Raw genomic sequence first — 13,137 nt, forward strand, 5'->3', positions numbered from 1 at the left:
TTAGTGGAATTCTTTGCTCTTTCCTTGGGATGCTGTCCTTTTGTTGTCTGTTCCTTTGCCCAATTCCTTTAAGGTGGTATCTGCACTAGGTTCACTGCACTTGCTGAGCCAGTCTTTCTAAAGCTGCTTTACACAGCTGCCACTGACCTCTGAGCTCAGGTCCGTGGACTGAATTTCTTGGTAACTCTCTTAGTTGTTCCCTTGGATCTTCCAAAGTATAAGCTGAAATTGAACATGGAGAAGTAGGAATGTAGTGAGGGGATTAGTTGAGTAGCTAAGAGCAAAGTAAGTAAGAGGAAATAAATAGCAAAGTTATTAGATGGGAGAGACCCCAAAGAGATGGAGTGGGTTTTTTTCATTTACACAGGAAAAAAAGGGAGGAGGGGGAATGAAGAGCAGAGCCATTCTAAAGAGAAGCCCTTCTTAAAGTCAGGATTTAACCCCAAAAGTCCTTTCTATAAGTGATTTCAAAAATAGTTGTAAAAATAATGGCAAACAAGCCATATTTCTTCCTGCTTAATGCTGGTTTATGGGATGGCATCAGTAATTGATACTGATTACTCTGCTAAGATGGGCAGGTGTTTAGTGTGGAATACCCTTCAGTAATGCAGTGAAATGATAAAATATTATAACACCTATAATAAAACCTAACTGATTTTTACTGACTGCCAAAACTCGGTGTCTGTCTTATGGTTAGTCTTTATTAAATTGCATACAGAAACTGTTTGTAGACAAAGAATGTTGAAGTTGCACAGTCCTGGTAAAAGAGATTTAAGGTTGCCTAGTGAAAGACTGTAATATTTTTATATTTAATTCATCGTGGGTGTTTCCTTTCCAAAAGAATCTACCCTTTGCGTTGAATGAGGCAGCATATGCTATGGAGAAAGAAAGATTCCTGTAGTGAAGGAGATGGTTTGAAGGGCATCCTTCGTATTTCTGAATCTGGAAGAGATGTCAGGTGGGAAGACTACTGAAGGGGTTGAGCTTGTGGTTCGAGAAGGTGAAAGACTGAAGTTATGGGTTCTTTTCTGGTTTTGTTAGTAAACTGTGGAAGAACTAAAATTTTTAGTAGGTTGTTGAACTTGAAACATGAACTTATTTATACCTGTTTCAGAACTCTGTTCTGCTTGTTCAGTCACCTCTCTAAAGACAGGCAGGTATTAGGGTGGCTGAACTTCCCCCTCTATTTTGAACTAAGGCTCTGGGTTTGATTGGATTACAGAATCGGAGAACATTGGGAAGCTAGATCTGAAAAACTTTTCCCAAAGTTAATTTTCTGGAGGACGCCCATGTTGCCTCTCCTCTGTGCCGTTTCCCATTTGTGTCCATTCTTTTCCTTTCCTCTGCTGTACTTACAGAGAGGCTTTGGTGTTTAGTGATTCTGGATTCTTAAAGTCAGTGCTTTCTGCCTTTCTCATGTTCCTACGTGGAGTCTCCTAGATTGTTTCTGATCTGTTTAGTTACACATCTTCCAGATACAGTTGGTGTCCATGGTTCATCTTCATAGATTGTATTCACTAGTGTCACTTGTTGGAGTTCCACTAATTTTTTAGGTACTGAATTCTTCGGGTTCCATCTCCATGTCGCCACACTTTCAAAAGCTCCTGAAGTTACTGTGCAACTGTGGGACCTTTCCTTGGCTTTTTAAACACTGCTTGCAAATGTTTTGAAGATATGTTTATAGCTATAAACTCTCAATTGTACCAAGGTTGCTGCCACCCTAGGACTCTGCTTTTATAATCAGCCCTTTTGACATACTGTCCTTTAAGTGTTGGTGGGCAGGTCTGGTTTTTTTCCATGATCTTGTTGCAAGATTTGCTCTGAAGAGTAGACCTTTGGCAGTGTTATACTATTTCACTGGAATGCATTTTGCACTGGAGTTGGTGTGTTTAGTCTCTGAAATAACTTTAACTGTGGAATTTTTATTTAATTGCAGACAAACTTTGCAGGAGTACTCTTGTTAACTATACAAAATGTTTTCCAGGAGGCAATCCCATGGCTGTGGTCAGCAAACAAGTGAATATGGAATTGGCTAAGATCAAACAAAAATGCCCACTTTATGAAGCAAATGGACAAGCTGTAAGTGTGATACTGTTTTCATGAACCTTTTAAAAAGAAATAGTATCTCAAGTGTATTTGTTACCAGCTAGTGGTCTAGCAGGAGATAGCTTCCAGGAAGAGGGAGAGGGAGTAATGAAAGTGTGTGTCCGTTTTTAGGCAGTATAGTAATATTGTAGTATATCTGCACCTATTCTTCTAAAAATCTGTTCTTTCCACATGAGTTTTTAACTTTGAATTTCAGAGGTTTTGTTTGTTCTTCCCAAATTCATTACTGTTTTTCCTTAGACAGTTGTCTGTTTCACTCCTCTTTGAAACAATTGTCCGCTGTGCTGGCACTCTAGCTTTTGTTGTTGTTGCTGCTACTCCTTTTTCCCTGAAATAAGCTCATTCTGGCTGTTCTACTTATCTGTTGCTTTTTAAAGAATTGACTGACCAATGTCAGCTGGTTGAATGCATGCAACAGTTCAGAAATAACATTATAGAGCTGGGATTCACAAACTTTATTAGCTTTATTTCTTTCCGCTGTAGTGTCCAGGAGCGCTGTTAGAGATAGAAATGATAGATCCTAGTTTAGTGCTGAATCTCACACATGTATTGACTGGAAGTGTTCCTACCTCCTGAATCTTAAAATATGGTACTAAGAGTAACTTCTGAAAGAATGCAGATGAGGATACTGGGCTTCTTGGTAGAGGCCTGAAAAAGTGATCCTTGGCACAAACCCGTTGTAACCTGGCACCTGCAGCTTTTCTTACTGCACATGAGTGAATAGGGTGTTATAATTAACTTGGGGAAAGCATTGTAGACAGTTCTAGCAGTCAGTCTGCTCTTGTGTTGTGAAGCCAGTCCTGCATGTAACATGCTTGCCTCTGCACTGCTGTGTTCCCCCTCTCCCACCTGTTTTCAGCGTCTGCCCAAGTAATGCTTCAGTATCTTGCAGTGGGGCAGATATATCCCTGTGCAATTTGAAGAGTCTACCTCTGTTAACACCACCCAATAAGACACACAGTTCAGCTACTTTGAACTTTAGACCATGCATTTATTGTCTCAGTAAGCACTGTGATGCCTGCAGCTTGACCACACAGCTTTCCTTTCTGTAGCCCACTTCTTTCTGTTCACAGTATGCAGCAACTAGATCACTTATATCCAGCTAAGCCCCTCAGGCATATGCAGCTCCTGTGGTCCAGGAATTTCTCTTGCTCATCAGATAGGCACTTACAGAAGAAGTCAGTGGGAGTAGAGTGTTTGTCTGAAAAGGAATATTCCTTCCAATTACTCTGTAGTGTTTCCTGTGCTGCATTCAAATGCTATTTATCCTGGGAGACCCAGTCAGGATGGAAACTGGCAGTGTGGCTGCATGCTGCCAAGCACTGGGGTAGGGAGGAATCCCTCAGCACAGAAAAGGTTCTTACTACTCCTTGGGCTAACCTGGTGGGACAGGTGACATCACCTCCTTGTGTTCGAAGGCGGTTGCTGCAGCAAGGAATTGCTGCTGTTTAGATGTGTGCATTTATTAGTGTAATGACAGGAAGGTTATAACACTAGTCATATTTTAAAAACGCATGTCACAAAATTTGTTAGCTTACCTGTTGCAAGTAAAGCTTGATATGTATAACTGGATATATTTTCCAGACCGAATTTTATCACCTCCTTGGGTTGAATGTTGTCTTGGTGACTACGTAATGAACCAGAGTGCTCTTCCTTAGTTTAAAAATAAATAATTAAATAAGATTACCTCTGTGTGCTGCTTCTTTCCTAGCATGTCTATCATGTATAGCTTCTGGAGCATTTGACTAAACTATCTAATTTGAAGCCATTTTAACTTCAGATAATTAGGAAGAGAAGTAGTAGTGTGAGTAATGATGACCAATTTTTAATCTTCTACCACCCAGATACCACAAATGCCAATATAATCTTGATTATGTGACATTCAGTATCTGTGCATGTGTTTGTGATGTATCTCTGTATTGCCTGTAGCTCATGACCATATAAACTGTTAAAGGTTGTTACTTCATATGATAAAGAGTAAGTAAATGAAAATGGAAGCTCTAGAAAGAAAATTTGAATTTGCTTGCTCAGATGTGGTGCAGTTGTACCTTGAAAGCTGTGTGTTTTGGCATGTACTGCTCATTTTGTCTTTCTCTTGTTTTCCCTTAATATACTCCTGTCCTGGTTTCGGCTGGGACAGAGTTAACTCTCTTCTTAGTAGCTGGTACAGTGCTGTGTTTTGGATTTAGTCTGAGAATAGTGTTGATAACACTCTGATGTTTTAGTTGTTGCTCAGTAGCGCTTCTCTTAAGCCAAGGACTTTTCACTTTCCCATGCTCTGCTAGCAAGCAGGTGTACGAGAAGCTGGGAGGGAGCATAGCCAGGGCAGCTGACCTGAACTAGCCAAAGGGCTATTCCATACCATGGAACGTCATGCCCAATATATAAGGGGGGGGGGGATTGGCCGGGAGGGGCGGATCGCAGCTTGGGCATCAGTCAGCAGCTGCTGAGCAATTGCATTGTGCATCGCTTGTCTTTTCTTGGGTGTTATTTCTTTTTTTGTTGTATTCCTTTTCATTACAATTATTCTTAGTTAGTAGTGTATTTTATTTTTACTTTAGTTATTAAACTGTTCTTATCTCAACCCACGAGTTTTACTTTTTTTTTCTTTCCTCCTCCCCACCCCACTGGGAGGGAGGAGGGGGAAGAGGCTGTGTGGTGCTTACTTGCTGGCTGGGGTTAAACCACGACAACTCTGTGATACAACATAAAGCTACTTATGTTGTATTTCTTTCTGCTGCAATTGTTGAAAGGACACTGTCAAAGTACTACTTCATAAACAGTGAAAAATAAGTTTAGTTTAAGCTGGAATCACTTTCTACAAGATATGCTTCTTCCAAAGGTGCATTCACATTGGGTTACTAATGAGTATTGGGCAGGTAACTTCTAAGTACCTTTTTTGGGAGCAAAAATTTTTCTCACCCTGCCAATAGAGAGTCTACTAACTTTATAGTGTCCCTTTACATTTTCGTTTCAGCTTATCCCTGAGCCCAAGTCCATTCGTTGCCCCACCCCTCCTCAAAACCTTCTCAATTTGTGTCCACCAGTAATAGCCAAGAGCACAGCCTTTCTTGTCTCAAATAAAAGAGCACTTTAAGTTCCACCTCTCCCTCTGGCATTCTGGCAAACTTCATGGCGCTTGACAGGAGGCAAGTTTAGCTTTTAAATTAGCTAATTCCCCAGCCATCCTAGGAAGTACCAAAGATCTCCTTGGAAAACAGTATACATCAGATAATTCAGACATCTAAAGCAGGGAATGCATCTAGAAGTCTAGGGACAAGTAATAATCAGATGTCCTTCATACCTTGGCCACTGTCTTGACAGCTTTACACATCTACACAAGTATCTTTTCAATGGTTAACTGTTCCTGCCAGTCTGTCTACGTCTTTTTCTGCACTATCTGTGTTTTACTGAAGGGCAAAGTTCATACGAGTTATACACTGAGTGTACATCCTCATCGTTAAGCTCTGCAGTGAAGGCATAAATCTCTCTTGCTGCTCACAACTGTATGATGACCCAAGATTGAGCAGTTTTATACCTTCAATTACCACTCCTCTAAAGTGTGGTTATTATTTTAGTCTTTGCCATGGTGTTACCTAGTTAAGAAAGCCTTCTTGCTGAAGAAGTGAAGATGGAATCAAATTCTCTGCATATAGGATGGGCTCTTAATGATTGCAAGTTTCAGATCCTTTATTTGTGGTGAGTTGGTTTCCTCCAAAGAATTTACTGATTTAGGAGTTCTGAATAGTCTTTGGGAAATTCTGCTGTCTGCACAGCTGCCTAAGCTTCTGAATGAGACATTGATGTCAGCTGTGAAAAGGTAGGCAATGTGAATATCAAAATGTCATTTCTCTTCCCTTTCTTCATCCCAACTTCACATTGCTGGGAAGTGTGCATTTTGTAATGCCATCTTCAATTTGTTGTCCACCAGGATCCTCACATCCTTTTCTTGAGAGCTGATACCCAACAGTCAGTCCTCAGACTGTCCTGAGGCATGGGGATATTCCATCACAGTTTCAAGGCTTTGTCTTTGAATTTCATGAGGTTTTTGTCAGCCCATTCCCCCAACTTCTTGAGTTTACACTGAGAGGAGAAGAGATTGGGGAGGCCTGAGAGCAGACCTTACCCACAAAGTCTGAGGCAAAGAGGAATTTAGTGCTTTAGCCTTTTCCATATCCGTTACCACTAGGTTCAGCAGCAGGTCTGCAGTCTGCATTATCCTTACTTTTTTGCTACTGCTGTGTATGTAGAGGGCCCTTCTTCTTGCCCTCTTAGGTCCAACATCTGTTTCAACTCTGGCTGACTTCTGGTTTTCCTAATGCCATCTCTGCATGCTTGGGCAGTGCTTCTTCATTCATCACAGATGAGTTGTGGTGTAATAGTAGATGCTTAAGCTGGAACTTGGAAGATGAAGCTTAAATGATAAAAGCGATTACCATCAGTTTCTTGAAACTGGGGCTCTAATTTTCATTTTCAGCCTTCAGGAGAGCTATCCTACACCTCTTCACTGAACAGTTAGATTTCAGATCTTTTCCGGATGGAGTCTGCCCCGTGGCTCTGGTGAGTCTCTGTTCAGTCTTAAGGCAGTGCTTAGTAGTAGCAAGTCCTCTGTTTTCCGCTGAGACTTCTACTGAGGATGTGTACCAAGTTCTGGCCCACAGAGACAGGGCTTTTACTTAAGCCAGAAGCTGCATCAGCATCCTGTTCGTCCCCAGGGTTTTCTCTTCAGAGGCAGAATCACTTATCCATGGATTGACTGTAAGGAAGTATCCTAGAAAACAAAGTCATTTAGATCATGCCTTTTCATTTCCAGCTCTTCCTTTTTCATGATAAAAAAAATTAAAAGGGCACAGTAGTACATACCCATGCTGTTAAAGTAGATCCTAGTGTTCAGGTGTGGTACAAGAATGCAAAGGTTAAGTCAGCAGTGGGTGTATCACTGGAATGTGACAAAAAAGTTTACATTTGGGAACTGACGTTTGAAGCTTTCCTTGTACCTCTGCTATGCTAAGTAGCCTTGTTGAAGCTTTCTGGTACATATAGGAAAACAGTCTCATAATTGTGAAATACATGTTCTACTTAGTATAAAACCCAAATCTTTTTGAATATAATAGGTACAAATTACATTGTTGCATGCCTACGGAGTTATACAATTGTTATCAAATGTGACTGGCAACAACTACTAGAGAGGATGGCATAGAGGAATCTTAAGTACAGATCTGGCTAAAGAGGAAGTTTCAGCATGTAATTCTGAAGGGGAGCAGTATCAATCAGGGAAGGTGATACAGATCTTTGGGACAGATTTTCAATTTTTACACAAATGAGCAGAAATGTAAGCATGCATCGACATCTTGAAATTGTAGTTTGGACAAGACTGGAGAGTATAGGGAAAGTTTGAAATATCTTCATATATAGCTAAAAAAAAAATCTTTAGATAGGTACTCTAGTCATCATATAATCTGTGTCTTCTATAGTGCTGTTGCATATAATATTCCAGCCTTTGAGCTGACAGTATCTCAAAACTTTTATCATGTTTTAAAAGCACATGGTCTTGAGAAATAAATAGTGGATATAGTGTAGAATATAGTAGTGTCAAAAATGAGATCATTCATTTTTGAGACCTAATAACCTTGAGTGATAGGAGAATTTCAGTAATAATCAAGAAAAAAGGAGAACCCCTTGCACTGATTGCGGAGTAGATGAGTCACTAATCTTTGGCAGCCATGGGGTGGGGGAGTATCTTCATTCTTAAGATTCTCTCAAAAAGGTAGATCCATCAGAAACAGGGAAATTCATTTCATGATTCAGTAAGTCTCCAGGGAGACGCTTCCTGCAGAACAGTATGGGATTCTAAGACATTTCACTGCAAGAATAGTGGAAGAATCAATATCTTAGTATAGGCAGTTGGAAAAGTTTGCTTGTTATGCTTATGATATGTACCCAGAGGTGAAGTATGACTATTAATTATGAACCTCAGTGTTTCAGTCTGGGAAAATGCCAGACAAGAAAGATCTACAGAGCTAGAAGATAACCATTGGCACAAGAATGAGTGGCCAGCTGCAAAGTGAAAGAGGGAATCCTAATTAGAGCAATGAGATACTGATAAAACTTCCCAGTCAACACAGGGTATACTTTGTTAGGGGTGAATAACAATTGGAAACGAGCCATCCGATAGAGTCATAGGGATAGGCTTAGCACTGTTAACAGCACCTCTCAAGCTATTTTTGTTCTGGTTAGCAATCATCCAAGAGCTTTCCCAGTCTTTCTGAAGTGTATACTTTTTTCCTCCTCCTCATGCTAATCTTTCCCTTATACTCATCAGTGTTTTCTCTCTATCCTTTGTTTAACCTAGACTGGGTTTAACAGATGTTAATAGCACGTGATGCTTGCTCTTTTCAGCACATGCAACTGTCATCGCCTAACAGATATTTCCACACTGGGCAGCAGCACACACTGTTTAAATGAGTGTCTTCAGTACAGTCAAATACCACCATTCTGAAAGTGTCCTGCAGGGCTTCCTCCATCATCCTAGAAAAGCTGGATTGCTAGTCCTTAGTCACGTTGACCACTCCAAAAGATAAGTTACTGTCTGTGTACTTCAGTGAGCTATGCCAAGCCTTCTAAAGCCTTGTGATTGCGTAGAGCCATCCTACCATCAGAGTGGTCTTTTGTCCCATTGGCAAGCTTCTGGAGCTTTGATGAACACATCTTCCAGTAAGGAAATGGTGTGCCCATAAATTGCTTTGCTTTCCTCATGCAAGAGAAGTTGGTTGTCATCGTGGTTTGCCAGTTCTTCTCATAGCTCTTTGGCCAGACATCCTGGCAAAGTGACTTTGTGTTGTACAGACCTTGATGTCTGACCATTTGAGAGAGCTAAGGGTATTAAATGTCTTTTTACAAGGGCTATTCTCAGCTACTTTTTTGTTGTACTCTTGAAGTGTCACTCTAGTTTAGGGCACCTAAACTGCACCCTGCCTTTCTCATTCCTCTGATTTGGGAAATGGTAGCATTTTGAGTTTGTTATAAGGTGTTGTGAATTTAGACTGCACTAGAGAAGGTAATCTGTGTCATTGCTCTGGTTTCTTTTAAAATTTTCTCTGTACTACTCGAGTGTCTTGTCTCTGAGGCTTTGAGCTTTGGTGACCTATGTTTTTTCTTTTTTATTTATGGATAGGTTATTAAGAAGCAAGTTTGTTCTTTTGAATCCTAGGTTCCAAAAGAGAAAGATGAAATGGTGGAGCAAGAATTTAATCGTCTGCTGGAAGCCACTTCCTATCTCAGTCATCAGCTGGATTTTAATGTTCTCAATAATAAGCCTGTATCCCTAGGTCAGGCTCTGGAGGTTGTCATACAGTAAGTGACTTCTCTCTTCATGGTAGACTTTCCTATTTTGTGGAGGATTTTCTGAAAGATACCTGAAACAATTGTGATGCTCCTAGGGTAAGCATTACCCACTTAATACAACTGTTTGGTCTCTGCTAAGTTCTCATTTGTGTATGTGTTTCTTGTTTATTGAAGGAAAATATGCCAAAAATGGTTAAAGGAGCAGACATCTTGAAAGCTTCTTGAAAATCACTACTACAGTAGCTGATAGTGGATAATTGACTTAGTATGAATTGGTGTACATACAGCCCACTTATGCTACTTGAAAGCTAATGGCATTTGTAGTATGTCTTTTAATAATAGTAGGTTACTTCAGACTCACGTTTTAACTAGTCAAGTATCCCTTATTTACAGAAACTTGTATTAATTTTCTAATTGCCATACAAGTATTTACTAAAATATCCCATGATGTGCTTTTATTGCATTGCACTAATTAGATTGTGATAACGAGTTTTCTCAGTAACGCGAGGATTTTATGCTGAACTGACTCTAACTTCTCACCTTTTCCAGATTGCAGGAGAAGCATGTGAAGGATGAGCAGATTGAACACTGGAAAAAAATTGTGAAAACACAGGAGGAATTGAAAGATCTTCTTAACAAGGTCAGATGATGACATTTCGAACAAGAGGATAGCATTGTGTTCCTCAGAAAGCTGCAAAATGTACAAAAACTTCCATGGAAGAATATCAGAAAGTTGCCATTAATGCTGTTCTTAAACATATCTGTTCATTTAAGATCTGCCTAGAAGCACTGTTATGACAAAAGAGTCTCCATTTTTGAGGAGGAGCACATAAGTGATTAGGCAGAAGACTGTAAAACATAAATACGAGAAAAGAAAGGGAGAGGACAGACATGATAAAGTGTTGTGTCATAGCTTCCTTTAGAGATGTTGATAATGACTGAGGCTTTGGGGGGATTATTTTAAAATGTTTACTTTCTTTACCACAAATCTGATTTGTAGTGTAGAAACAGCATTTTAGGCCTACTTATATTGGTTTTGGTTGTGGTAGATGACATCTTTTCCATGGAAGTTTCTCAAATTAAAAATGTCTGAGGACAGCTCTCTTATCCTAAGTTATTTGCGACATATTTTGTAAGTAGTCAACGATGTTGGGTCTAAGCCATGTTGTTTTGGGGTTGGTGGTATTTATTGTGGTTTCTTGGAGGTAGAATTGCGTATAAATAACATCTGCCAAAAGCAGGATGTCTCTTTGGTATAATGGCATAGTTTGAGATGAATATCCATTTTACACAGTCACTTGTGTGAAATCTATCGTCCCTCATCTTCTCCCCCCCCCCCCCCCTTCTTTCTCCCTTTTCCTACTCCACCTGAAAAAGATGGTGAATTTAAAAGAGAAGATTAAAGAACTTCATCAACAGTATAAGGAAGCATCAGAAGTGAAGCCACCTCGGGATATTACAGCAGAGTTCCTTGTGAAAAGCAAACACAGAGATCTGACTGCACTTTGCAAGGTAAAGGATGACATACATGCAGCACTTAAGCCAGTGGTTTCTGAGAACTTCAACAGCCACATAAAATTAGCCAATATAAGTGCTTCCACATCTCTCGCTCCAATCCAACACCCTCAAGAGAATGTGATTGATGGTAACTCTGGGTTGTAATACTGATAACAGGGCTGCATTAAGTACCTTGAGGTACCCGTCTTTCATGGCTCATGATGGGGAGTATTAACATGTTGAAGGCTCAGTTTTAGGTAACAGTCTGTGCTGGCTCATTTCAGACAGCTTTTCATGTTTTGAAGGCTAAATTTTGGATCAGACTTGGTCTTTAGTACTGCTAGGTCTCACAATAGTCTGGAAATAAAACCTGCATTTGAAGAGACGTGCTGTTTTTCTAAGATAAAAAAGGCAGTTTCCCGAATAAAAGACTTCTTAAATGACTGTACAAAGATTATAATTTACAGAGCTCTGTCCTGACAAGCAGAGTTAGTCCCCCCCTCTGTGTGTATCTTGATGCCTTAAAAACTGTTCTTTCTATGATAGTGAAAGACACCTTGCTAACCCAGGTCAGATAGAACCAATGAAAAATGATAGCTGATCGTTTTTCAGCTACGTGTTCAACAGAAGATACATACCTTTATTTGGAAGCTCAATGTGTTTGTGTATACATAAGTAGTAGCTCTTCTATTTTGTCACAAGTGAACAGCTTTGTGCTCTTGTTGCTATTATTGGACACTCCAAATTATTCTGCCTTGAAGGAAAATTGTTGCCTTTATACCTAGTTCTACTAGTGTTTTTTAAAATAAGAAAATAACCCAAACCTCTGAAAGAAGTTTGAATTAGATCATGTCTTTGCCTTTTGCATGACTGCTTCTGCCTCGGAAATCTCTATGTTTGATATTAACTGTAATCTTTTAAGAGAGAAAAGAGAATAGAAATAACATTTTGTGCAATATGAAAAAGCTCTCAGTACCATAGGAACCCTTAAAATATCAGGACTGTAATGGACCTTCATGTTCTTCAGATCTCAGTGTTTAAATTCCTGAAATATTAGCATACTAATTTTTTCTGCAGTGTGGCGTAGACTTCTGTATATTTGAACAGTACAAGGGCAAAATATGCTGGATTAAATGTTGAAAAAATAAAGAACTTGATTTAGATTCCACTAAAACCATGAATCTTCCACTGATTTCTCTTGAGATTAGGTCTAGTCTGATGCTACATGATGTCTTTAAGTCCTTTTACATGTAAACTGATTTTAATGTTAGCTTTTAATCTTAGGAGTATGATGAATTGGCAGAAACACAAGGAAAGCTGGAAGAGAAGTTACAAGAACTTGAAGCCAATCCACCAAGGTAGAGATACAAACTATAAAAATAAATACTCAGGAAAGCAGTTTTTTTACTACTTTTCACTGAGTTTCAAAAATGCTATGGTATGCTTTCTTTTAATTATGGTAACTCAAGGGGTTAGGAAGGTACAAACGTGAAGTTTGAGCTCCCTCAGCTTTAAACTCATCTTCCTCATTTTTAGAGGTGACTTGGACCTTTTTTGTCCAAGGTGGTTCTTAGCTAGGGTGTATTTCAGTAGAAGGCCTTACTGTAACCAGTGCCTGATCTCAGGAAGCCTTTGAGATTTGAAATCCCCATCAATAATGATAGCATACCAATCCTGTTTATTTTGGCAGAATATTATTATTTTGTGCTCTGTGTGATTATACTAGGTTTTTAGTCATCTTCTTTATACATGCTACTTAACTTCAGAAATAAAAAAAAGTTACATAAATAATGGCTTAAGTTTCTAGCTTTACGTGAACTCTACTTTGAAAATGTGAATTTGCTGGTTTTTGATATTCAGCTTTCATGAAGGAGGTCCGACTGTTTGAAACAGAATCTGCTTGTGTTCTTTTAAATTTTTTTTTATTTTTCCACTAAGGAGGGACTCAAACAAAAAAGACTGTGAATAAGTTTTCAAAAGCAATGCATTTGCAACATCCTACTCTAGCAAACTAAATGTTTTTGTATTATGTTCGTTTTTTTCTAGTGATGTTTATCTGTCATCAAGAGACAGGCAAATACTCGACTGGCATTTTGCAAACCTAGAATTTGCTAATGCTACACCCCTGTCTACACTTTCACTGAAGCACTGGGACCAGGTAGCCAATTAATGTATTCATGCAGCAATACA

General features: G+C 39.3%; 1 protein-coding gene across 1 annotated transcript in view; it reads left to right on the plus strand.

The window, feature by feature from the left end:
• The window catches only part of KDM1A (lysine demethylase 1A), a 45,890-nt gene that overhangs the window by 20,742 nt on the left and 12,011 nt on the right, over nt 1-13,137 (plus strand). The window contains exons 9-14 of the mRNA XM_050909776.1: nt 1,985-2,079; nt 9,317-9,459; nt 10,000-10,090; nt 10,828-10,962; nt 12,232-12,305; nt 12,994-13,105. Coding sequence (XP_050765733.1) covers nt 1,985-2,079; nt 9,317-9,459; nt 10,000-10,090; nt 10,828-10,962; nt 12,232-12,305; nt 12,994-13,105 — 650 coding nt within the window. The remainder of the gene's footprint in view (nt 1-1,984; nt 2,080-9,316; nt 9,460-9,999; nt 10,091-10,827; nt 10,963-12,231; nt 12,306-12,993; nt 13,106-13,137) is intronic.

This window comes from Gymnogyps californianus, chromosome 22 (genome assembly GCF_018139145.2).
Source record: "Gymnogyps californianus isolate 813 chromosome 22, ASM1813914v2, whole genome shotgun sequence".
NCBI lineage: Eukaryota > Metazoa > Chordata > Aves > Accipitriformes > Cathartidae > Gymnogyps > Gymnogyps californianus.